At 49.9% G+C, this 26,636-nt stretch overlaps 6 protein-coding genes across 6 annotated transcripts; 5 read left to right on the top strand and 1 right to left on the bottom strand.

Moving 5' to 3' along the window:
- Nucleotides 1-488: 488 nt before the first annotated feature.
- Nucleotides 489-1,535, top strand: N7496_002725 (uncharacterized protein; the record flags this gene model as incomplete). Its single annotated transcript, XM_056695656.1, has 1 exon — nt 489-1,535. The coding sequence occupies one exon, from the start codon at nt 489-491 to the stop codon at nt 1,533-1,535; it is 1,047 nt and encodes a 348-aa protein (XP_056557868.1).
- A 1,179-nt stretch (nt 1,536-2,714) lies between these two features.
- Nucleotides 2,715-4,113, top strand: N7496_002724 (Rcd1-like cell differentiation family protein; the record flags this gene model as incomplete). Its single annotated transcript, XM_056695655.1, has 4 exons — nt 2,715-3,195; nt 3,265-3,420; nt 3,487-3,862; nt 3,939-4,113. The coding sequence occupies 4 exons, from the start codon at nt 2,715-2,717 to the stop codon at nt 4,111-4,113; spliced, it is 1,188 nt and encodes a 395-aa protein (XP_056557867.1).
- Nucleotides 4,114-5,158: 1,045 nt separating this feature from the next.
- On the top strand, nt 5,159-8,069 carry N7496_002723 (putative PHD finger domain protein; the record flags this gene model as incomplete). The annotated part of the gene is made up of 5 exons (XM_056695654.1): nt 5,159-5,332; nt 5,489-5,586; nt 5,653-5,872; nt 5,936-6,763; nt 6,822-8,069. The coding sequence occupies 5 exons, from the start codon at nt 5,159-5,161 to the stop codon at nt 8,067-8,069; spliced, it is 2,568 nt and encodes an 855-aa protein (XP_056557866.1).
- A 5,319-nt stretch (nt 8,070-13,388) lies between these two features.
- Nucleotides 13,389-13,667, bottom strand: N7496_002722 (uncharacterized protein; the record flags this gene model as incomplete). The annotated part of the gene is made up of 1 exon (XM_056695653.1): nt 13,389-13,667. One exon carries the CDS (start codon nt 13,665-13,667, stop codon nt 13,389-13,391), a length of 279 nt encoding a protein of 92 aa, XP_056557865.1.
- A 4,992-nt stretch (nt 13,668-18,659) lies between these two features.
- N7496_002721 (HMG-box domain-containing protein) lies at nt 18,660-20,310 on the top strand (the record flags this gene model as incomplete). The annotated part of the gene is made up of 2 exons (XM_056695652.1): nt 18,660-18,857; nt 19,042-20,310. The coding sequence occupies 2 exons, from the start codon at nt 18,660-18,662 to the stop codon at nt 20,308-20,310; spliced, it is 1,467 nt and encodes a 488-aa protein (XP_056557864.1).
- Nucleotides 20,311-23,258: 2,948 nt separating this feature from the next.
- Nucleotides 23,259-23,855, top strand: N7496_002720 (putative prefoldin subunit 1; the record flags this gene model as incomplete). The annotated part of the gene is made up of 3 exons (XM_056695651.1): nt 23,259-23,288; nt 23,395-23,561; nt 23,687-23,855. The coding sequence occupies 3 exons, from the start codon at nt 23,259-23,261 to the stop codon at nt 23,853-23,855; spliced, it is 366 nt and encodes a 121-aa protein (XP_056557863.1).
- Nucleotides 23,856-26,636: the final 2,781 nt, after the last annotated feature.

The following is a 26,636-nucleotide window of genomic DNA, read 5'->3' as shown; positions in this document are numbered from 1 at the left end:
GGAATCAAGGTTAAGAATAAAAATCTTCAATCTCAAACCCAGCCTCCCGAGAATGGCGAGGTGGCCAAGTCAGAGGTGGATTTGTAGATCATTGGCCGTGGGAAATCGGGTGGTTGGGTATACCTTTGGGGAGGCTGGGGATGTACTCAACTTGCCCAGCAACGCCTTTTTTCCCTCCCACTTTTGTTTGCTCTCCTTCTCATCTCTCTCTATTTTTCTGTCCATCGCTACTTTACACATTCCATCGTTATACTGTACCTTCTTTCCAACATTCCTAGTACTCTGTCACCCTCAAAGTGGTGATCGACTCTATTGTAGATCGCCGACAGAGTATACTTGCAACCCTACCACCACAACAAGCCAGCATTGGAAGCCCAGCATTCCCGACAAGCACCGTGCAATCCGATCTTTCAAACGTCAAGAACATTCCTGGAAAGAATAGCATCCATACCAGCAAATCGCAAGCGTTGCGACGCTCAACTCCAGCCATGTGGCCCTCCTTCTTTGCCCCAGTCCTATCGATGCTGGTGGTCCTCCTCTACCTGATTCCGATTGCGGTCGCCTCGCCATTCGCCTTTAACGAGAACCCCCTCGAGAAGCGATGCTCAAACCCTTGCGGTTGGAATGACCAGATTTGCTGTAGTGCCAGCCAAGCCTGCTCCACCAACTCGGCCAACGAAGCAGTCTGCATTGACAGCTCGAGCGGTACATGGGAATACTACACCACGACCATCATCGTGACCGAGGTGGACAAGTCGACCATTACCTCCGTTTGGAGTACTCATATATCGGCTGCAGCCACGGCCACGGCCACGGCCACGGGAACCTGTCGCCTCGATCTGGGCGAGTCAACATGCGGGACTACCTGCTGTGATGCCGCACAGGAGTGTGAGGATGGCGTCTGCGTCGCTGAAAGTTCCTCCGTCGCAGTTACTGGTGCTGAAGCTACCCCTGGTGTGCGAGGAACGAGCAGCGGTGCTAGCACCGTGACGCAGACCTCTGCTCCAACTACCACGGAAGCATTCATTGCCCCCGTCGGCACGGACGGCGCACAGCTGATCGGCGCCAAAGCCACCAGCAGCGGCGGTGGACTGAGTGGTGGTGCCATTGCCGGAATTGTCATTGGTACGATCGCCGGTGTGTTCTGCCTTCTTCTCCTCTGTGCTTGTGTGTGCTTCAAGGGAGCCCTGGAAGGCCTGCTCGCGGCTCTGGGCATCCGCAAGCGCCGCAGACAGGACACCACCGTTATCGAAGAACGCTATTCCCATCATTCGCACGGCAGTCGGCCACCACCTCCCAGACGCACCTGGTTCGGTACGAGACCAGCAGCCGCGGGGACGGATAGTGAAGTCAGTGAGAAGAAGTCCAAGTTTAGCTGGGCGAAGATTGCGATTATCCTGGGTGCGCTGGCGTTGTGTCTGGGATTGAAGAGACGCAGAGACCAAGAGCATGACGATGATGATAAGACGAGTTATACATACCCGAGTTCGTACTATTACTACTCGGACTACACACGGAGTAAGTTGAGCTTCTGACAAGATGTGAAGGCGATAGTACTAACTATTTCTATAGGCAGCCAAAGCTCCGGTGGACGAACACGCGATACACGACGATCCCGTCGGTCTCGCAGAAGCTCACGACGTTGATGAGAGAGAGAGTACGGATTGAGGAGAGATTACCCCAAGCAACACCTTGATTGCGGTCTCCTCCTCTCCTCTTCTCTTGACTCCCCGAACTTGAATGATTTATGCATGAAAAAGGCGCCGGCTTGCGAATGTTATTATGATTTATGTACTATTATGACCAACCCATGTTTTATGTTTGTGGGTGTGATGATATTTCGTTGCCTTTGTCTTCTCCGACGTTGATATGAACTTGGATTTTTGGGTTTGGATATGGATTTTGGGGTCATGTTAGCCGGACAAATTCCTGTCAGGGCACAATAGGATGTAAATATGAGACATGAGAACTCGATGAATGATATCAAGACAATACAATGCTCACTATGGAGAAGTTCATCACTAGCACTCGATAGAGGAAAGGGTCTCTCTGAGTATATCAGTCAGACCTTCGGCACAGGCACTGCCGCCACTGCCTTCCTATGTGTAGTTCATCAGACATTTTTCTCAACGAGCCTCAAGCCAGGATATCGGGAAATTGCATGATGACCTCGGGCTGTCATACTCAGTAGAAAGCTATAATCAAGACCAGCCTTGCAGTTACTTTAGGCTCTGTTGGCAAGGGTAGCACCCCGGTACTATCTGCACAGGGGATGCAGATAGGTAGCAATTCCCGGAAGCCGAGTCCCCAGCTTTTTAGTAGAGATTACAAATTTTCAAGGCGACATCGTTGTGCACATGTGGGTTTTCCAGACCAACTAAAGAGCAGGTGTGGGTATTCAGAGTTGTTGAGAGTGTGACGGGGCCGCACAAAGGCTTAGTGGACACTACTCACTGGCCCGGCCATTTCTCCCCGCCTTCCCGACCCGAACTTCTCTCTTCCTCTCTCCCTCTCTTCAGGCAACGCTCACTTCTTCCACTCGGGTCTCCAGCGCCAATTCATCAATGACCCTCGCCTTGAGTCGAGACTGCTGACATCATTTCGATCGACCTTCCTCCTACCTGGAGTTATTCTCATATCGCCCTACTCAACCCACCGACCCTGACCCTTTCGGAGTATTACGAGATCCCGATTTCGACTCACCACCGCTCGCCATGCTCCAAGCGCAGAGCCAGCACGTCTTCTCGCACCAGCATCAGTACCCCCAGGCTGATCCCTCGTGGTTGCAGCACCAGCAGCAGCAACAACAGCAGCAGCAACAGCAACAGCAGCACCACCAGGGTCAACCGCACCCTCAGCATCAGCAACAGCATGCCTCCCTGGTCGCCCAGCAGCATGCTCAAGTCCAGGCTGCCGCCGCCGTTGCGCAGCAGCAACACTACGGTCGCCTTGCCATGAGTGGCAACGGCGCTGCGAACCCTGCGCAGGGTGCTGGGGCTGTCGGCGGGATGGGCGGAGAGGGCCTTGCAAATGCGGTCTCCGTCATGGACGGCGGCATCAGTGAAGAGAATCGCAAGGTGTTTATCTGGGTGGCAGAACTCTTGGATCCGGCCCGTCGAGAGGCGGCGCTGATGGAGCTTAGCAAGAAGCGGGAGCAGGTTCCCGAACTGGCTCTCGTCATCTGGCATTCGTTCGGTATGATCCCCGTCGCATCGTGGGGGCGAATCCTTGCCCGACCGTAACTAACCCGTCGGCAACGTGCAGGTGTCATGACTGCTCTTCTCCAGGAAATTATCTCTGTGTATCCCCTCCTGAACCCTTCCCAGTTGACTGCCGCGGCATCAAATCGAGTCTGCAATGCGCTGGCGCTCTTGCAGTGTGTCGCTTCCCACAATGAGACTCGCACTCTCTTCCTGAACGGTATGTTGCCCACTACTGAAGCCAGGCACGACGGAATAACCAGACTAATTACTTGGCCTCTCGCAGCTCACATCCCCCTGTTCCTCTATCCCTTTCTGAACACCACCTCGAAATCTCGTCCGTTCGAGTACCTCCGTCTCACATCGCTTGGTGTCATCGGAGCGCTGGTGAAGAATGACTCCTCGGACGTCATCAACTTCCTCCTCACTACCGAGATCATTCCCCTCTGCCTCCGCATCATGGAGACCGGGTCGGAACTCAGCAAGACCGTTGCCATTTTCATTGTGCAGAAGATTCTTCTCGATGACATTGGCTTGGCGTATATTTGTGCGACATATGAACGTTTCTACGCTGTGGGCACTGTCCTCAGCAATATGGTGACTCAGCTGGTCGAGCAGCAGACAGTTCGCCTGCTCAAGCACGTCGTGCGCTGCTTCCTTCGGTATGTCTTTTTTTCTATCTGTGTCCTAGTCGACCTCCGACTCGATCTTGGACCCTCTTCTAACAACCAGATACAGTCTCAGCGACAACAGCCGGGCCCGCGAGGCTTTGCGACAATGTCTGCCCGAACCTCTTCGTGATGCGACCTTCTCATCGGTCCTCCGCGATGATGCTGCCACCAAGCGCTGCCTGGCCCAGCTCCTAATCAACCTGTCGGATAACGTCTCCGACGGAGCCTCGGCGGCCATGTAACATACGAAAACGCATTCTCTTTCTTCGCGGGATATCCTTTTTATTTACACCTCACGATATGCATGGGACAGGTTTCTGGCGAGTATCGGTTACAAAGGCGCAAAAGTTGGGAGGAAGCACCTGATGGACCCGACATGATCATTGTCGTCGTATCCTCGACGACAACCGGGTTCCATCGGCTGCTTTCTCTTCGTTTTCTAGTTTCTCTGCACTATTCTTTTTATGGGACACTTTTCCGGGCTACGGTGATTTTCATGTCGATGGGAGGGGACTCATGTATTCCTATGTCCTTGTTGCCTTTTCTTCTTGCATTTTGCACCCTTTTTTTCCCTCCCTTTCTCAGACATGCTTTCATTTTCTGCCTTCATCTCGTCCTCTTTTCGTGGCGCTTGCAGTCGGGTGGTGTGGGGGTTCTGGTCGGCGCTGTCGTTTGCATTGTTCTTCTTGTCCTTGATGGTCCCGCTATTGCTCTACGAGATAGACCTTTGAGCCCGAGATACCACGGTCCAGTCGTTGATTTGATGTGTTTTATCGTTATGCTGCATTTGGGTTTTTATTTTCTCATGTACATGTGTGCAAAAAATGTACTTTGACTTCATTTCAAACTATTAGTAAACGGGACTGTTCGTTTGTAGGCATGGGTTTTGTGCATACATTGAACATCCATTTGTCCATTAGGCAACGATCATGAACAATCAAAGAGACCCTAATTGGGTTTCCATTTACAATTGCCTTTCAATCTTCCTACGTTGCCCATAAAACTGCCCCCCACTCTTTCCCATTTCTTTGCCCGTCGCAAACGCGATCATCACGTGACACACCCGTCTCGACGCGCCTCTCGCAGAGCCCATCTCCGTCGCCTCTCGACACGAAGAAAAAACGACGAACTGCCCCCCTCTTCTTCTTTCAACTCAATTTTCTTATTGATACCGTTTCTCACAGACTCACACTGTGTGGCTGTGATCCTTCTGTGCATTACCTACCCCCTTCCTACTGAACACTCACTGCTCATACCCGGCCTTCACGGCCTCGTCCCGCCGCCGCGATGGGACCGCGAAAGCGCAGCCGCTCCGAGGCGATCGATGCCCCCGAAGCTCAGGTCACCGAGGAACCTGGATTGCTCCAGCGCATTCGAAGCAGCTGGGAATTTGCAAATATCATGCAGTACATCCATATCTTTGGAAAGATTATGAAGATCGACGAGGACTTTGGAATCGAGGTATGCTCCGGTAGTGCTCTTGCCCTGTTATCTTGTGGGGCTTTATGAGTGTCGCGCATTGCATTGCCAGTGATACAGCGATGATGGTGATAGAGTCATATGTGCTGTCGCCCTACCCTGGTCTTCCTGAAGCTGACCTTGATTCATCTGACCCAGGACCTGGAAGACGAATGCCTCAAGCCTGAACCTTCGTACAAGTTACTCGAGATTGGCCTATGCCTGCTGAAGTGGATCTCGTCGCATCGCGGATTGACGTACGTTGATAAATGCAATTCTCATGGTAACACAGGGGGGCCAACGAACTGACGGGCGCAATGCAGGTTCGAGAACTTTGACGAGTACACCCGACGCCAGTACAATGCGAAAGCACCTCATCTTCCGAACCCATTCGGCTACGAGGAGACCCCTCTCCGATTCCTCGATTTTGACGTCTTTACCAAACTCACCGTCCTCCACCAGCTCTCTGTGTGGACCTTCTGGAACCCGGATCGCCTCCGCGAGAAGATGCCTGAGAAGAAGGACTCAGAGCAGTTGGAATGGGTAAGCTCTGCTCCCCACCTTAACCATTGTTTCAAAGTGACCATGTCTTCTGACTTTCACCAGCGCATTGAAGAGTTCGGATATGACCATGATGGTCGTTCTTACTACGTCCTTGATGACAACCGCCTCTACCGCCGAACCGACCCTCCTATCCCCGCGCCTCTGCGACCAAAGAAGAAACCGAAGAGCAGGTCCTCTCGAGGATCTCGGGCATCGAGACGAGTCTCCGCCATGGTTGCGGAAGAGGCTTCCGAGGACGAAAACAAGGATGAGGACAATGCCAATGCCTTCCCCAACTTTAAGTGGGAGTGTGTTGCTGTCACCCTTTCCGAGTACAATACATTCCTGGACGCCATTCGCAAGAGCAAGGATGCGGACGACAAGTACCTGCGCAGCCAGGTTGAGGAGCACATCCTGCCTCTGCTGGAGAAGGCGGAAGAAGCGCAACAGCGCAAGAGGGTTAAGCGCGAGAAGGAGCTTATCCAAATGCAGATGCTCGCTGGTGCCAAGCGATCTAGTCGACTGGCTGCCAAGGAGGAGAAGGAACGTGCTGATCGTGAAGCTGCAGAGGCCGCTCGCAAACGAGAGGCCGATCTGGCCGAAGCCCGCAAGGAGCAGGCTCGCCAGAAGCAGATGGAGAATGAGCGCAAGTCTCGCATGATGACCCGTGAGCAGCGCATCAAGGATCGTGAGCACAAGCGGATCCTCCACGAAGCCGAGGTTGAACGCCTTGCGGCGGAACAGGAGAAGCTGGAGCGCGGTGAGGGCAGGGTCTCGGCCCGGCATCTAAAGGCTGAGATGGAGCGGTCGCAGAAGAACTTGGCAGATCTTGATGAAGAGGACCAATGGATCTTCGACTGCTCTGGTTGTGGTGTGCATGGCGAGAACCTGGTACGTGCTGCGTTACTATGATTATCCAAGGCAGGCTTCGAATCTAACAATCTTCTAGGATGACGGGAGTCACAGCGTTGCATGCGAGAAGTGCAATGTATGGCAGCATAGCAGCTGCCTTGGCATCAAGAAAGAAGATGCTGAAAAGGACGACTTCCACTTCGTCTGCACGGACTGCAAGCGAAAGGAGGAGGAAGCCAACCGGCCTAAACTCCCACCGCTCAAGTTCCGAGTCAGCGCGACCCCGTCGCCATCTGCCGCCGGGGTTAAGCCCAAGGTCGAAGAGCATGGGCGTGTTCCACCCTCTCCGGTGAAGCACACTCACAATGCTCTGTCGAACATTCAGAACGGGCCTTCCCGACAGCAGGGTTCTCAGCCTACACTTCCTTCACCTACTGCTCAAAACCAGCAATTCGTTCAAGGACAACACCAGTTTTATGTCCCACCTTCCCCTCAGCGTCTTCCCCGCCCTGCGAACAATTCTCCTCTTCCTTCTTCAAGTCCACCTCGCCCACCATTCTCGCCTTCAAAGGCCTCGAATGGACCGACGCAACGCCTCACTACTCAACAACCTCGATTTGCGCCTGGACCTGGCCAACATGTCTTGCCTCCGATGCAGTCAGGACCTCACCTTCCTCCTATTGCATCTTTCCCTTCCGCCCGGCCTTCCTCCTCTCATTCTGGGTATGGCCCAACCCAGAATCATCCCTCCATGTCCCCTACGCAGGGCAACCCCGATGTAGGGCCTCTTGCAGGAGTCCCGTCCGGTGCTCCCATCAATGGTTCCGGGCCGTGGTCCTCTTTTGATACCTACGCTACGCCGCGTCCACAATCTGGCCATGGAGGCACCCCTGCCATGTCCCATAACTACCCTTCATTCTCCTCTGTTGCAACCCCGAATGGCAACCATTCTTCACCCCCACACAGCTCGCATGGAATTGGCATGTCCGGAATCAGTCCGACCAAGCAGTCTCCTCGGCCCATCACCGCAGGCGGTATGGCAGGAGCCCCGGTTCTTCCTCCTATCCGCAGACTAGAGCCTAGTCCTAAGCTCATGGGTCGAAGCTCCCCTGACGCACCGATTCCTGCGCCTATGAAGTGCATGACTCCGGAGCAAGAGGAGCGCCGTCAGCGGGAGAACGCCTCTCTGCTACACAATGGGCAGTCCTTCTCGGCCAATGGCCAGACCAATATTATGTCGTCTCCAACGATGAGTCGCATCCCATCGCTGGGCGCAGCTGCTCATACCCAGCACCCTGAGCCAATCCCATCACCTCAAAACGGTGGACATTCGGCTCGACAATAGACTCCCGGCAGCGCATCAAAAGTGGAAATTTTTCAACGAACACCTACAGGTATCACAAATTGGCCTAAAATTGGTTTAGAGATGTTCCAATTGACGTTGAATTTGGCTTTGAGGCTACCGTTTGTCATTCTGATATTGACACGAATTGGGGCTCTCCGGAGTCATTATCCCCAACCCCCCTCCCCCAATTTCCCTTGATCGCATCCCCGATCGGGACGCGACTCGATCGGGAAGCATGTTGATGTTGGATCGAGTGTCACGAACATGCACAATGACTTGAACCTTATCTTACTTTTTCTCTTGGATAAAAATGACTTTCATTTCATGTTGTGAATGTCGTCGCTGTTGTTTTTTTTGCCTGTTGGAGGGTACCCCTGTACCAACATTTTCTTCTCTTCAAATCGCTTTGGAGAGGCGAACGTTCCCTACCGTGGTCCTATTGGCGTTGTCTTTTTTGTTGTCTTTTTTTTAATTGATTTCAATGTGCATTAAGATGGATTGGATACTTGGGCGTTTTTCAGATGGCCGGGCGGTGTTTCTTTTGCCTGGACGGTTGGCTGGGATCATGTGTACCGTAATAGAAAAGACTTTGATTCTGATGGGCAATGATTCTTTCTTTTCGATGATAGTGTTGTTTTAAAGCTCACTATGCTTGACTCTTAGGCTCAGGTAGAGCTGTGGTTGTTAAACTCCCTGTTATTGTGGGTTGATCCTCGGGTCAGCCTTCAAATAGCCTCAGCACCATTTGAAAAAGAAATACATATTAATCTATACAATCTGAAAATCGAAGCAAACATATGGGATTCTCCATGGGTTCTTTTGTTTAGGCCAGCCTATAAGGCCCTGTATAATACCCAGTTACCCCAACAAGACTATTGTACACAGCCCATACTCTAATCGATGGATCACCAGCACATTTAGCTCAATTCGCAATGCATACCGGGATCTCAATGCCGCTGCAACGAGACCTGCGACGCGATCGCATCACACATTCCTATCGTAGACAAGACCTTGACAAAAGTACGCGATTCCTAATAAATACCCCAACTAAGACAGGGGGGTGGTCGAAAAAGGAGCTGGGGTGGGAGACGACACGAGTAGTGCGTAGTAATCGGCAAATGGAAGACTATGTGGAGAATTGAGAAAACAAATAATCCTACCTCCTACCGCAAGTGTGCTAGGAGGGGCTTTTGTTGTAATTTCAATCTGCCTCGCTATGAGATTAGTTGATGGATAGGGGTCCACATAGTAACATGAGGCCGCAGTGCATCCTGCCATCACACGCTAGGAGGGTCACTAAAGCAGCTAACGCCTAACACAAACAGCGATGGGGAAGGTTGGCCCCGGCATAAATAATCGTACTAAGCGATGGCACTACTAACAGACGCGCGCCCGATCTACACTACATATCGCAATTGGTCCTAGCTGGGATGGCCCCCTTGATGAGATGAATCTTACAGTCTGGACTCTGGACTATGTACCGAATAACACGTGTTCACGAGAACTTGCCCCGTTGCTTCGTACTTTTATATCCAGTATTGTATCGTGTATACATGTATGTCTCCGGTATATTTGTACATGTCCTCGGAGAATGTGCTTGGTCGACCTGTCACTTACGTCCTTTTTTTCGCCTCGAGGGAGGCCCGTCCGCTAGTTCTGTCATGTATGGCGTATGCATGTCCAGCTTGGCTGACAGTTGATCTATCGTGGACAGCCGCTGTTTCTCCCTCCACTCCAAGACAACCAAACCTCGAAAGCCATGGGCAAAATAAGATTCTATACCGTGGATGATCGTCAAGATCGTGCACATCGTGCACAGTGGCAATTATCCCGCCCACGGAAAACTAGCCGATCTACCTGGATCATGCTCGTACTTTCTAGCCTTTGACCCTTTACGGCTTTTAGTCCGGAGACCAACAACCCTCAAGGTTTCTCAATCTGTGCGTAAGGTGTAGCTTTTCCTTGAAGCTCATACTCTAAAATGACATATATGAGGTATACAAAGTTCAGTGGCAGGAAACTCAACTCTTTCAGACTCTTTCTCTATCGAGAGATATACTGTCCAATGTGAGATTTCTCGTCGACGATCCTGCGCAACATCCAGGCCAGCGTCCCCCCTAGATCGAGACACTAAATCGACTAGTTTTCTACTATCGTAGTTTATCTGGCCTGCCAAGATCGATCGCGTACGGAGTACAGAAAAATGGCCCTCTTGCTGTTTTTTCTTGCCTGTCAGTTATTCTCCTTGCTCCTCGCCCGCAGTCATATTTGCTTTCCTCGGGCCCGCTCAGCTCGGTGCAGCCTTGACCAGAAGTAGATAAGATGGACACGATAGACTTGCGCTGTGATATTAAATTCTAGTCAGACATTGAGGGCTTTCGGGCGGTTCGGTTCATCTTCTTAAGGCGAGCCGTGGATCACACCTTGATTCGATCATTCCGCGTGGGCGTGATTGAGGGAGGAGAGGTGGTTAATTTATTAGTATGGCGTCTGCTATCGCAATCCTGAAATTGAGGAGGAATCTGGAGAAATGGAAGGGAGTTTGTAGTATTCCATAGTAGTGCTTGGAGTCTGGACCATGGCCGAACACTGAGGCTCGAGTTGGTTTAGTTCGTGTTGCCTCGACGGGAGATATCCAGAGGGGTAAGTGTGGGCGGCAAACTAGGTAGATTGGGCCGGGATTTGAGGGGGATGCGTAAAGCTACTGTTGGTGTCATATCTGTTGCCTAATTAGGCCTCTGGTAAACCTAATAAACGATCTGGAGACTGGAGTACATAACTTCCCTCCATAGCAGACAAGCTCTTGTACTTGGTACTGACGTAGTTAACTAGAAACTCTAGCCGCTTCAGCTCTCTCCATAAACCATACTTTCCCATCATATTCTGGTTCTTCCGGTTCTACCTGTTCTTCTTTTGCTTCTTCCTCTTCCTGAGGCCGGACCTCTCTATTTTCCCCTTTTTTTCTCCACCTAGCACGGTCCCGTATTCACATCACAGCAACATAGAGTTTGAAAAACCGTTTAACAGGACGATCCCGATCATAGCTCCTTCCTAAAAATCCCCACCACGCCTATCGTGAGATCCACCTATGCAACTCATCTCAACTGTTCGAGAGAGCTACGGATCCGCTCGGGATTGTTCCGGCCACTGGTGAGGCGTTGCTGGCCCGCGATCCACGGGAGACCCTCACGGTTGACGCTCGAGCGCCGCATTTGTTAGGAGTCTTGTTCGGGGAGAGCGATGGTCATGTCCATGGTAATATCTGACCTTTCTCTTTTGCTTTTGCACTGAGAAGAGATTGAGACTGCTGGAATTATACAGGAATTCTTTTTACCATTTCATGATAGCCATATGCCGTGCAGAGTCCGAAGTATATAACACCCATGATTCATGAAGTTATATGGCGGGGGAAATAGCTGCCCTGGTCGGATCTTAGAGGGCCATTTAATTTGGGGGATTTGAGGTATTTGCCATTCATGGGATTACTACCGTTGGCTACTAGTCGATTTAGTGCCTTTTTTTAACTCGCTCTTTTCTCTGTCTTTTTTCTTATTTGTGATTTTACTGACAGTTGCATTCAGGGCTTGATCGCACTACCCTTTTGGTCCTGTTGCAGCGAGATTTAAAGTGTTTGCACGTCCGTGACCACTCGTTCCTTTGCACATACAGAGTATATAGAAGATCGGGATATCACCCTCCCGAAGACCCTGTGCTATGCAGGTTGTCTTGCAGCTATCTATGGATCAAATACTGAATATTGCAATAGATCTGCCCTTAACCAGTTTCCAAAGAGTATAGAACGACCCCGCAATATGTGACAGACCATCTAGACCATCCCCTACTAGAGGCAGCCGAGTACGGCCGGCGCGTAAAAGCACGCCAGTATCGCACATCTGCCAGGGCACACCAGAACTAGATGGACCCAGCGGCATAGTGGACCACAGGATGCCACTAGCATCTCTCGTCCGCTCGGGTAAGCTCGGGAGAGCGACGCTAATAGCGTAGACTGAGAGGACGAACCGAGATGGATCAACATTCATCATCGTCATCACGTCGCAATACAGTCGACAGCTTTAACAGATCACGTACATGTATCTGCCATTTTCTCGCTCTAATTCCTGGATAGCTCGGTGATGCCGTGTCGCGTGGTGCTCACAGTCCCCGCAAATGCCGAACCGGGGATATACCGCCTCAAAGTCAAAAAACGAGGTTTCTGGTTCAGAGCTCCAACCTAAACATGTGCCATCTCGAGAGCATGGTTGACTGCTCGGAGTTACTATATCGCGACTTGGTGACTTTTAAGTTATGGACGGATTTTCTATTAGATTCGGGGACCCCGTCGAGCACATGACTGAACGGCGATGCGCCCTGAGATGGGTAAAAGGCTCCACTTGAGGGGATGATAGGGGGGCTAATGGAGGAGACTAACGTGACTAACACGGCTAGATTGACAAGGATCATGGTGGTTCCTTTCCCGGGATCGAGAGTATACTCCCGTAGAGATTCATCGGGTATCACCTGGTAGGTTCATGACGAAAGCACCTTCCGCTGTTTACCTAGTTCGGTTCAGTCCAGCCCTGTGGTTCTCTAGCCCCCATGTTCAGGCATCAAGACTATCGTGATCCGTTTAGACCAAGAAAGGGATAGATAGGTGGAGCTTGCAGTGTGTCCTCTCGGGGAGATTCCCTCTATTCGCCAACTATTATGACAGCTCTCATAATGTAACCTAATCGAGATTGTCGTGCGCCATAACAGCTTATACATACCATCGGCTAGTCATGTCGTCCTGTTGTTATGCTTGGAATTTACTGTGGCATCATTTTATATTTAAGCGGGAGACATCATCCAGCAGAGAATGATGCCCAAGACAAAGCCAGGCTCAATCTTGTCGAGACAACAAACCACCACGTGGAATGCATGGGACATGAACACATTCATCGGGGAATCGGGGACTACCCCTGGTCACTTACCGTGTCTAGAGACCAGGGAGTAGTAGTAAAGAACGAATATAGCGCTATGGTGATGTTGATGCACACCCCCGTCTCCCTCCACGAGCAGCAGAATCCTCTTGAATTTGTCTCAAGGCTGCGTTCAATAGTGATCAACACACGGGATAAACGCTCATTAGCTATTCGGCAAGCTCGGTTGCTAAGCTCATTAGGTATCGCGGAGCAAGATGGTCGCGGAGCAACTTGGTCTCGGGGCAAGCTGGTCACGGAGCAAGGTGGTACTTTTCTCAGCGAGGTTGATCTGGGGAGAGCAAATAAGAAGAGAAACGCAGTACTCGAGAGCGGTTGGCCAGGCCGCAAGAGGAAAGATTTACCTTTGGGAGGGGCGATGAACGGCCGAAACCCGAGCAATCATAGGAGAAGGATGATACGCGCGAACCGCATTGTGCAACAGACACTGTGCCTTGCGGCATAGACGGCTCACTGGCCACAGGGCCAATGGCAAGAGCCACTTCTTGTTGGTGATAACATCTAAGTTCATGCATTCGGTGTGGAATTGGTGGACTGCGGACGCAGTTGCCTCTTGACTGTTGATTCCTGACTCTTTGCCTGAACAATTCTTGACTGTGCTCAGCTCAACACGAGTCATTGTCCTCAATAGACCAGGGTTTCTGTCATACCCCTGTATAGTTCGTTGGATTCTCGGTATGGTTCATGGCAGTTCCTAGTCACTTGAACTACCGATTACGTGGGAGGGTCTCTCTTCAGAGGAGCGGTCAGAGATATATACGTAGAAGGGTAGAAGGGGTTTGATCGCGATGGCGTTCATGGATCCCACTTCTACTTCCCAAGGGCCCATTCATGTCATCCATGTTCATGATACTTGGGACGATGGCTTGGAGGGATCTTTCCAACGGGGCACCCTCCAACTATCTCGTGGGATAAAGAAAAACCAGAGGAATCGGGCCTTCTGCGTTCGTATACTTTCTGGAAGAGCTGAGATCTCCAAACCCCGATGGAAATCCGTCCGTGATAGAAGTGCGGGAACTTATGTCACCGTAGATAGTCCTCTTCACCCGGGGTCATAGCCTCCACCAGACCCAGAGAAATCATCCAGATTGTCTTGATAGTAACATTCTGAAGGATATGGCCGCACGACTCAATCTGTAGATCTGCGCCATCTCATTCAGAAAGTTGACGCTAAACGTAAGATTCTGGCTGCTTCTCCTCTCTTTGTTTCCTTTTTTCACGTGGTTGGTGGTAACGAGAGCCGACAGCCACTGACTTGCACCCGACCAACCCTTGATATATTTGATCTACCAAATGGGGTTGTAGTGGATTCGGGGTGGATTCATCTTCACGATTGAGTAGTGCAATACGTTGAGGGGGGCCCCCATCTTTACATTCTCAGGGCTTATCATAGGTTCGGCTGCTTCCATGACTGTTGTCGATCTCCCATAGATCTTAAAGGAGGCGGAGTAGACGAGAATAACAACAACCGGAGCACTTTGAAACACACATGAGGCATACAATAGATATCTTTAGCATATTCGCCGGATTGGGGAATCAGGAGGCATTGCTGAAACGCGTATCTGACGGGCAGACCATGGGGAGATGTGGACAATCCCTAAAGATATTCGTGGCAGCGTCACCAGACCACGAGGGTAATGCAAAGGACAGGGGTGTTGATGTCGATGCTTTTTCTTTATGTGCCTCTTTTTTTGTCCTAATCTTCTTGGCCCCTGACATGACTCTTCTAGAAGCCATGGAGGGGCCTCCTCTAGCGGATGATCCTTGCATATGTGAACCCTGGCTGGGTTATCATTGTCCGAATTTGGACAACGGCCTGCAAGGTTTGGCAGGTCCTAAGTATGGGTGAGAAGGTCTGAGCCCTCCTCCAGATTATCTCCCCGACAGTATCTCACTGGCCCCTTCGGCATTAGGAGGGCTGAAGTAAACCTAGTTGTTAAACAGTGGGGCAATGATCATGCACATCCACTTTCATGAATAGACGGTGGAGGAGGCGGTGCCATGTTTCCCATCGAGGGCAACGCCCAGAAATGATCGAAAAGGGTAGAGTGCTGACAGGGACATCAACTTGTAAGGCCAAAGATAAGCTCGAGCCAGCAATCGACAGGCCTCTTCCCTCTGCTTTTGACCGGGCACCCCCGAGGTTCATGCACGACTCAGCCTTCAACCTTTCCCGTTTTGTGAACCACATGGCAGTCGATCCACGTTACAGTCCAATGAAAAGGCTGGTCGGACGCTCGGTCTTTGCGGGGGTCGAGTCAACGAGCCTATGAGCAAGATGCAAGCCATTGCCAAAGACGGGACGAGGATCATAGCAAAAACGTGGCAGGGCGTTCCTGCGTGAGTCTCTGGGAGCAACAAGTATACCATGAACACGTTCATGCAACTTTGCAGTAGTTCCATTGCAAGGATTTGAGAAATGGCCCCCTCGTGAAGAGTGGACAGGATGATCAAAGAGACAGATGTGGTCTGTTTGTTATACATAGACTATACTAGACTCAATCCGGGGTAGGGGCGTAGAAAAGAGAACAGCCAGCCTTTAAGCGCACAGCCGCTATGCGTTTGATTCTGTCCCACTTTGAATGCTTATCCTGCATATTCCTTCCTAATAATTACAAGGACCGTCTGTGGTAGACCTAGATAGGACAACTATAGCGATCTGTACTATTGACCAGTAACCTCTATTATTAACCTTCCCCCAGGTAATTAGAGTTAGAAATGATGTTATGGTGTTCGGATATTGGCGTGTCATTCGCATGACTAAAACGTAATAAGTGTCATTGGAACGAAGCCATTGAGCGAAAATCTCAGAATCTCTCCGGAAGTCTCCGCGATGATGACCTCTAATCTCGACGACCAGAAATTCAAGCCTCCAAAGAAGGGGTGATGTTGGGTGAGTGGACATTTCCATACCCCGGATAGGCTTGGGCTCATCGTACTAGTCCGTTCCCGGCATAGCTTTTGGTCTGTGGTTCAGTCTAGCCAGGCCGGATACAAAACCCTAGCACTCCCTGGACCAATCAATGCATCAATGGCGTCGACCTACTGGTACATGGTGGCGGCTGGGAGGAGATGCTCGGACGATCTCTCGAGAACCTGAATGAACTCCACTTTCAGCCTGTCAAGTGTCTGGTCCAACCCGCGTCGATCAGGAGGATCGTACTCCACCGAGTCCTACTACTGTATGCAGTCGAGCTAGACGGGCCTGACCGTAGACCCCATCGTGACCCTCCCGGCTCCCCGAAAAAGCCTTATAGGTCGGGCTATACTTCTTTTGCCAATCAACCAATGGCCGAATGGCTATGTCAGTTCCCCCCACCCAAATCAGCGAGATAGTCTAATTTCCATAATAATAATATAATAATAATGCTTATTATTATTGATGCGTTTCTTTTCGATCTGCTGCCAAGCCCGACCTTGCCGTCCAAACCATGGTCCCCCCATTTGTACTGTGCTAGGTCGTCAGATGCCACCTAGCAAGGAGTCTAAAGTCTGGATGCTATTGAAAATACCCTCTTCTATACGTCTGAGGGAGGGCGATCGGGGCATTAGCGTTACTCTTAACATTGGATCGTGAAGTGAGTGGCTTCTCGGTAGTATCTTCGGTCTACAGAGAAAGATCATACTTTCCAGGAGCGCTCTGGCAAGTATCGACATAACAATAACACTATTCCACAAGTTGGTGTAATTTATTCCCAATTTCTTACAGATTGCGTTACCATCACGAACTTGACACCCGTTACCAATGTCTTGCTGGCTTAGCTCGGACCATTTTAGCGCTAGCTGTTATCCAAATATTCCCTCACTATTCGGTGTGCCCAACATCCAACACCTCGCGTCCCATCCACACCCACACCGGGTGAAAGGGGACTGACAAGCATAGAGGAAGATATGACAGAGTTGAAAAAGATGTCAATTCTGCCTGCGTTATGAGTACTCAATCTGGAAACTTGCATTCTCAAAATGCACAATCCTCGTTCCATGATTGCTTTTCCCGGCTCAGTCCCATAGTTCCCATACAACCCCCTCTCCTACGTTTACTACCCCGGTCAAATTTAAGAAAAAAAAGTCCAGGGATCTGAGAACTTGGTCTCCCCGGACAATTGGCAGACTTCCATACCCCAGTCATCGTTTCCTACGATTTCTATCTGTCCCATTACATCCCCGGGTGATTTGCAACGGGCATGGGAAGTTTCTCAGAGGGCCCATGGTATGTGACCAATTCTCCCCCTCTCCTTATACAGGCAATTGAATGGCCCAGATCAAGGGCTCTAGGTACTAGATGTGTCCATGTGGGCTCCACACCCTGGTTGACCTGAACATTCTATTCTATGTCTGCTTCCCAAAAATAACAGACCCTGCCTTTTCTCGAAGAATTCTATCCTATGTCTCCATATTTGGCACAAAGGTGTAGCAGAAAAATGGGGCATACGGGGAAGCTGCTGCGACAGTGGTGTAGATTGAGGCGCAGAGGGATGAAGATGCGATATAGATTCGATATGACCGAAAATAATCCGCCATCAAAGAATGAACAAATATAAGAAGAGGGTGGACCAATCACAAGCAACAGAGAATCATTTTAGCAACAAAGACATGAATCTGTGACAAGAACGCCCCACCCCTATAGGGGAGGTTAGAACAGAAATAAATAAAATTCAAAAAAATAGTCATGAACGGGGAGGGAGACTCCAAAAGCCGAACTGTAGAGGGAAAAATAGGCCCCCAAAAAATTCTAATCAATGATAGAGGAAAATAGTGGCACTAACGGCAATCAGGAGTAATAGCCCCACGCCATCTTGAGCCATCTGTATCGTATTCCAAGGGCCAACCCTTCTTCTTGAGTCAGTTTCAGCCTCTGGTTCGATTGGTTCATGGCGGGTATTTGCAACTGGAAAGAAGCGATCTCCCGCTTAGCACCGCCAAAATAGGTGCTCTTCCCAAAAGACCAAAAATGCCCAAAAAATACCCAAAATCCTCCTATACTCTTTTTATCCACCTGGCGTTCCTCTCCCTGTCACTCCCCTCTCCACTCTTCTTGTGGCCCTCGCGGCAGACCAGATCCTGGATTATTTTTTTTTCTATTTATTTAAGTGAACCCCGCCAGGTGGAACTTCGGTGGACCACCATCTTTCTATCAATCCATCGATCTATAAAACTTGCCTACTTATTGTTTGCCGTCCCACTTCAACATACAATCTACTTCCTGTCCCTTCCACTTGACGGGAACAAACCCACTCTTCTTCTACCCGACAACCTGAATTGTGGTTGTCCGTGCTTGCTTGTCTCAGCTTCCTTCCATCTATACGGTGTAGGTGTCTGAGATCAGCTCTCTTAACCAGGAAAGCCCTCAAATGAAAGACTGCTCTCCGTAGGGTCGGACAGCAGCCACGCAGGAGCTTTTCTTTTACCTTTCCTTTTCTCATCCTCTTCTCTTCTCTTTCTGGAAGAAATCTTCTTCTGGAAAGTCCCGTTGATCGCTGGCCTAGCTTAGCGGTTATCCTTCTCAGGGTCTCCTTGCGAACCGGCCTGATCCTCTAAGGATATCGGTTACTTTCTCAATTTGGGGGGATTCGTCTATTCAAATATACACTCCCCTAATATCAACATTACAATGAATCCTACTCTTCCTGCTGGTGGGTTTCCACCAACTCCTCCACAAACATCGGAGGAGGAGAAGACTCCAGAGCGCCGGATGGAAGCCCCTATGGAATCATATCCTCCAGTGCCAATGTACGCCGTCACCAATGGTTTCGATCAAGGGGCTTTGCACGGCAATGAAATCAACCCTCATTCTCAGCCTCAGCAGACCGTAAGTGTCTATGATCCTATTCCCCGTTGATCTATGGCATCAAAGTCCTAACTTTGCCCCCAGATTTATCCTGTGCCCACATCTTTCTATCCCCCAACCAGCGACTACCAGCCTTCTTACACGGTAAGCTCCACCAACCTTACGGGGGAAATTAAAGTGGGCTAACAAGAATTTCAATCAATAGCTTCCCATCAGTACACCCCCAGCAGAGAGTCTGGGTTCGGCTTCTCCATCATGGTCTCCGCCTACTCGCAACCAAAACCCAGCTTCTAAATCCAAGGTCACCAAATCGCGCAGTGGAAGGTCTCGTGGCAAAAGAGATGGAACAGCTGCCAGCTGTAACCTTCAACTCACCGGACCATTGAGTATCATGACCAAGGACATGGTCGACCCTCCAGTGCGAGACATGGAAGCTTGGGTCAATCGATCACTTGAGGAGCGCCAACAGGAGGTGGATGCCAAAAATGGTGAAATCCCCCGTCCCATGAACTCTTTCATGCTCTACCGGTCTGCCTATATTGCTCGCATCAAGAACTTGCTGGGTAAGAACTGCAATCAAAACGTTTCACGAATTGCCGGTGTCAGCTGGAGGGCAGAGACCAAGGAAGTTCGTGAGAAGTTTGAGAACCTGGCCGTCCTCGAGCGCCAGAACCATGCAACTTCACACCCAGGATACAAGTTTAAGCCACACAAGGGGCCGGCTACGACTACGCGAAGGACCGATGAATACACTCCTCCGCGCTCGTCTGCTACTCCGGGGGCTTCAATCCGTGGGAGTTCGGTTGATTGGGACGACAGACACATGCGAGAGGGAACGCCCAGTATGATGCACCACCGTTCGGAAAGCTTTGATGTTGGCTACATGCCCAGCAGTCGAGGCTCAACTCCCTTCGGCACTCCTGACTCCTCAATGCTAGGCACAGGTGCAAGTGGTTACTTGACCCCAATGTGGAGCAACACCAGCTACCCCAGTAGTGGGTTGCATCCCATAGGATCTCACGTTGAGGACCTGCAGTTCTCTCGAGCCAGCCCAATGCCACACGAGCTTCCCTACGTCTCGTCCACCAACGGTCTTACTGGCATTCCTGGCGCCTCGCACGAGCTGCTCCAGCCTCAACCTACCCACCCCGTGCCGAGTCATATCATCGGTGGTCACATGGACCCTCAGCTGCTCGAATACCCAAGCGAGACTAACGGTCTTCCCATCCTCACTGGCCCACCCACTCCCCCAACTAACCCTTACCATCTTTGGGCCGAAGAAGGGTGCTATCTTCCAACAGCACACTCCGCGGTTCCCAGCCCTGTCCCATTCCCGGTTCCTGCTAGCTACCCCGTCTCCATGCAGCGTGGACCTTCTTGGGATGCCAAGTATCCCGACCCCAACAGCCTCTTGAGTGACTCAACGAGTCAGGATATAGATTCGTGGTTGGATCAACCATCCTCGAACTATTAGGGGGTTGATGGTGAAGAAAAGTTATCTGATGCCCACGACCGAAGATGAGCCATGAATTTTGTGAACAAAAGCAATGTCTCCGGATGGATATCTCACCTTACAAACTGGCTGGTTCCATGTCTCTGTCCTTTTGGTTCCTGGCCGAGCCTGCGGGTGGCGAGATGGACCACGCCGATGGGCTTTGTGGAGCAAAGTCCTAGAATCAAATTGGAATGGATTTAGATTAGCGAGGCGTCTACAGGCGCCGTGGGAGTTTGACTATGGTTGGAGTTATTCTTGGTTTCTCCCCGTCTCCTTTTTACTATTTACACAGTGCTTCTTCTTGCCTTTCTCTTTTCTTTGGTGATTGTTTTGTTTTATTGTTTGTGCGCTGGAGGATATCTGTTATTTTTCGTCTTGGGTTTTGGGTTTTGTTTATTTAATTTATGATAGATGTCTCGTATGTCAAAGAATGGCGGGCGGTTATCTGTTTGAATCAATGCAATTGAATCTTGTCAATCCTTTCAATGATTATCATTCTAGATTGTAGTATATTGGAACAGAGGGCCTAAATCGTATCATACCTTGCCGAATACGAGTCCAAATGGCCCAATTTTTGCGGTTTTTCTCTCTTCGCGAGAGGGATGGGAAACCACCCAGTCATCGTAACTTCGTTATTTCGCCTCTGTACCTCATTGAACTTTGTGTCTAAGCTTTTTGAGCCCTGATCAAATACTGTAAAAGCAACTAGAGCAAATATGCTGCTTTAGAGGTAGTTCTGGTTTCTATATCAACGACAGGCCTTGGCTCATAAGGCCCACTGGGGTAATGCACTGGCTCAAGGTCCTTTAAGCCAATGACAATGGCAGGAGAACTATCTCGACTTTTGCCAGTCTGAAAACCTACAAGGCAACACATTGGTTTTGCTACCAGCATGAATATGTGATCAAGAACACTTCACGTGGCCGGACGGCCTTCCCTGGTTAGCACATATACTTGAACGCTATCAAATTTATTGATTATATTGATGGGTTGTTCCTGGGTTTAGGTGCTGGGCTCATTCATAGGACTAGACATGTCATCTGGCCAAGTTATGGTGCTGAAAAATCGGCCAGATTGGGGTATGTTGTTCTAGTGGCATATTCCCCAGGCAGAAACATTTAACTGGCTGAGCATCCATGCGAGATGCTTGACAGGGATGCAATTCTTAATCAATCATATAAAGATTACCTTCGAAAATCTAATTCGGTGCATTGAAATACAAAGTTCATCGAAATATTCGGCCATAGACGTCTGGTTGGATTTGGATCTTTATCTCCTTCGGACGGGAGTCGTCATGAATTTACCTGCGCTGGAGATATACGATATTAATATTTCATCCATGCGTTGAAAAAGAAAAGAAGGAACTAACGAAAAACGAGTCAGTTGGGGCAAAAATAAGCCGAGTTCAATCGCTTACTCTTACGACTCGTGCTTAAATCCAAAGGCAGCCATGCTAAGCAATGTAGAGAGCGTGATCGCTTAATATTTCCGTCCCAAGCAGAGCACCGCCAATTGGGTCAATTTTAAGCAAGAATATCGAACGCCACACGATCTCCGGGGGTCATCCTTGTCATATTTACGAGCTATCAAAGAGCGGAAAAAGGAGCCGACAACGGCGATCATCCCAAAGCTGTGAGTGGGTGTCGGGTATTTCCTTCTTCTTGGCATTTTTGCCTGCGATTAGCTTAATAAGATCGATATATTGGGTATAGCGAGTAAGAACATGATCGCTTGACATTCATTTACAATGGTTAATTAACACGAGGTGAGGTATATATGCCGATCAATTTCAATGGTGAGCGCGCTACCATTGGTCGACGCTCACACCGCCCTTCTCTAATTCTGCCACTTTGTAAGTCCGTCCCACGGAAGAAAAAAAACTTCAAAGATGGATCCTCAATTCCCACTGGACTCCACCAGCACTATGGTGGATTTAAAAAATTTAAAAAGATCTGGACTCGCGGGGAATCGAACCCCGGACCACTCCCATGCTAAGGGAGTATTATACCACTAAACCACAAGCCCAGTTGTATGTACGAGAGGGCAAAATTATGCCAATTGAACCTGTACAAAAAGGGGCTAGTGACCCACATAATTTTCTACCAATCATATTGCGCCTTTAATATCATGCGATGCCTATTGTAATAGTATTTTATAGCTTTAGCGCTCTCTATTTATGGTAGCTAGCATGCTAATGTACAATATATGTACCACAATTCTAGAAAATCACTTCATCCAAGCATTTTATTCACTCATGTTCGCTGCTTGCGCTCTCTCTGGCCAGGATATATATGTGGAGCAGGGAATGTGGTTCAGGCAAGGATGTTTTGGCAATGGTGGAATGGATGTGTCGTATGTAATACAATGAGCTCTCCCACGTAAATTTATACCAGGGCATGGACTAGGCTACTATCTATTTATGTACCAATACTCACCCTGAGCCCCATAATCGAGAGGAATACCTTGCGAGTCTTCTTAATGATATTGCAGAGCCACACATAGGTAACCTTGTGAAAATTTCTCAGCTGAAACTCATCTGGGCCTGCGCATTTAGTCGAGAGAAGTAGTAGCTTCCTCCACTGTACTGGGCGCATCAGAAATAGGATTCTCGATCTTATCTGATTATCTTCCACCAGAGTTGAGGAGCATAAGTTGGCTCTTGAGAACAATAGAAAGCCTCACCGCCTTTGGGATGATCCCCACTTACGCGGCAGGTTCACGACAGCTCGCGGGACTCGTCGCCATTCCTAACCTACTTGCATCTCCGATCGCGAATCAATTCAATTCTATCGTGCTTGAAAGCATCGCTATCGAAAGACTCGGAAGCTCATCCACCCCGATTCCCTTTGCCGACTCGCGAACTTCCCTACCCCTCCCCCTCCCTCGACGAAGCCAAACTTTGGCAAGCAACCCCCACATTCCCCAAAATGTCCATCCCCAACGAGGCCCTGCAGAAGGTGAGAAAATAGTACTCCTCAGGACGCTTTCAATACTACCCCTAGTACTGGGAGTTCAGAAATACAGCCGTGACAGTCTAGAGATGCTAACACGAGGCTACCCCAGATTCTGCAAGAGATCGAAACCCGCGCCATTGCCTCGCAGCAACAGATTGGCGTCACCAAGGCCCAGATCACCACCAAGCAGCGCGACATTCGCATGCTGCAACTGACATCAAAGGAGCTGGCTGAGTTGCCCTCGGAGACGCCTGTCTACGAGGGTGTTGGGAAGATGTGAGTTTCACCAGTCCCTCCCTACCCCTCGCATTCAAACACGGATTTGGTTCTCCAACCGGATCTCCGGGGAAAATTTATCGGTATATTCTAGAGGATGGGTAGCTAACGACCCCCGGAACCAGGTTCGTCAACGTCCCCATCGGCACCGTCAACAAGCGGCTCACTCGCGAGAGCGCGGAGGCTTCCTCCGAGATCACCAACCTCGAGAAGAAGCTCCACTACCACGAGACTACATTCAAGAACAGCCGAGAGAACTTGGAGCAGATTCTGTCCTCCGGAGGACGCGCATGATAAGGTCGTGATAGAAGGGTGAAAGCAATTAAGGCATTTGAAGGACATCGATCTGGAGAAGAACCAGCGTCGTTGGTGGCAATATTCAGGGACACGGGAATATCTGAAAGGGCTCCCCATGCAACCTTGCTTCTCTGTTGGTGTTACTGGGCTGTGAAGTACCTGGGCGAGGGTTCCTCACCCAGACGAGGGCATCGGCCCAGACACAAGTGGTGGGACGTTGGAGAACTTATTTGAAGATGGAAGAGATATAACTCAGGGTGACCGGGCCCCTGACCTGTCAGATTTGTCCTTTGGCTTTTCCGTACGAAGGACTGCAGTGCATTATTTACCGGCGATTTGGATACCCAGGAGTTTTATGTGAAGAGTGGCTTTGCAAGTCATGGGCAGAGCCGCAACACGGACTATTGTCCAATTTAAAAAAGAAAATTATCTTCATTGGGATGAACCAAACCTCGAGGACTCAAAATTTCAATAGATTGAGACCATGTTAAGATTGGAATTTCAAGCTTAAATTTCGCAGATAACCACCCATGCTGCTTAATTCAACATACCAGCTTGGCAAAGATACCTTGAACCGATAAGACCTTATCGGCGTTGTGAGCTGGTAGGATGGACCTCCACGGGCCTTGGACAACACACAAAACTATACCGTTCAAATTCACCGCAGAGGTATTGAGATATAACCAGAACTACTAGGTGATGACTTGCGACGTCCCTTGAATAGATAGTCGTGGCTAAGCCAGCACAGCCCGACATCCTGCCCGAAGACAAGGACACCGCCACACCATTCAACGAGATACACTGACCTATGCCAGGCCCAACCCAACTAGACTGTGGCACAGCAATGACAGAACTGTACTTTTTCCACCTTGATCAAAATCCGCCGCCGCCATCGTCGTCATACGTACATACTGGTTACTTCTCAACTTGTCTGCACCTGACGAGGAAAAGTCGCCCAGCCCTGGTCGGGATTTAAATTAAAAATGACGTGGGAGCGAACCCCGCTAATAGGCACTTGAGGATCGCCCAGGTCCATCCTTGCTTTGCCTACCCAATCGGCGGAGAAGTACGATGCAGATACCTGTACTCTGTAGTAAAGGGACTATTCTAGGAGGTTGAAAGATGATATGGCTGTGTTGGACGACCAGTAATCGGGAAAGGGATGCACGGTCTACCGGAGCAGGGTTGACATAGTTGGATCTACTGAGTTGATATTGGAATGATTTACTTTCGGTATTGGGAATATGTCCGTAGCTCATTAAGTGTTCGCCCAACTGGAAAGCGAGTCGGTAGTTCCTCAAAGCCCCTCCGAATCCAACGGATCGATAGGTGCTTTACGAGAGGGTGCAACCGGGCGTTAGATCAATCGTTTCAAAGTCATGGAGAGGAGTCCCACGCGGCAGACACCAGGGACCACATCAACTTGAGGCTATCAACCGTGAACCGGAGATATCTCGGGGAAGAGCGCATCCAGAACGTGCACCCACACCAGGGTAGACACAATCCGTTATCTCTGGAATTAGGCGTGAAAAATTCCTTGATTGTGATCACTTGGTGCCAGTGCCATCAACTTCCGACTAGCTCTATAGCCCTAAGAGTAGGTGAGAAGGGTTGATATGGAGTGCGGTTCAAGTCACGCGTGGTCCTTGGGTCACCTGCGGGAACACCCGACCGCATCCCTTGGATTCGACCTTTTTGTTTTTTGTTTTGTTTAGTCCGATGACTTATCTAGTATCTTCTCGTAGGCTTGTGCCCAATTTCATATCTTGAGAATGATGGGGGCGGCTGCCCAATCCTCGAGTGTTCTATCATCGAGATCACGCAGGTACCCAAGTATAGTTAGTCCTCACTGCCACAGGGCCACTCAGTACCCAAAGTACTGCGCATGGTATCCAGGTACCCAAGTGCCAGGTCCAGACTTATCAGCGGGCCCAGAACAGTGCCAAAAACGACAAAAAAAGATTCGAAGACACAGACAATAAGGAGGATCCTATGGCAAGGTAAACAGTACAGGTGAAAACTCTACACTGTATATAGATATGGTCAGTTTCAACAGACGCTCACTCGCTAGTCTGTCCGTCGAAACGCCCAGGGGTAGTTAATTATTGGCGCTCGAATGCAGCCAGCATAGGGCTGCGACCGTTTATCTTAGGGGCTCGCGGCGCAAAACTAGCCCGGAGAATGATTCGCAGGGATTTTGTCTTGAAGAGATTCCAAAGTCAAATTCGAGAACCCACTGGAAGACTGACGAGAATACAGTACTCTCCGTACATAGTGGGGCACAGGGCAGGGCAGGGCCTGTAACAGTCTAACCCGTCTGACGGTCGCTGGGCTGCTAAAGAGTGGGGGCCTTTGGGTGGGTGGCTGGAGACGATGATGCTATCCCGCCAAATTTCTTGGAAGAGGAGGGGTAGCTTGGGGTGGTGTATGGATATCATAGTTGACAGAGTATGGCGAGGAAGAGGGTGAATAGAATAAAGTGTGAGATCAGACTGTGGATAGTCTAGTCTATTCCACCCTAAGCAGTCTGATACCTTGGCTTAATACTCTTAAACCCTCTTATACTCCATATTCGACTGGACTAGGCGATCGTTGAGGCTGATATGCACAGTCTCGCAGGAAGATGAATGACCACGGCATAGTCACTGGCTTTAATAGTACCCTCTAGGAGTATACTAAATATACCAAAAAAAACCCTCTTATGAAACACCAGTACACCAGTACATCTCGAATAAATAGCCGCCCAGTCACTTCCCTGCTGTGCTTCTTCTCTTTACT

Source organism: Penicillium cataractarum (assembly GCF_028827025.1).
Source record: "Penicillium cataractarum strain IBT 29864 chromosome Unknown utg000002l, whole genome shotgun sequence".
NCBI classification, from domain to species: Eukaryota; Fungi; Ascomycota; class Eurotiomycetes; order Eurotiales; family Aspergillaceae; genus Penicillium; species Penicillium cataractarum.
The sequence above is the reverse complement of the archived record's forward strand: the minus strand, read 5'-3'. Positions and strand labels throughout refer to the sequence as shown.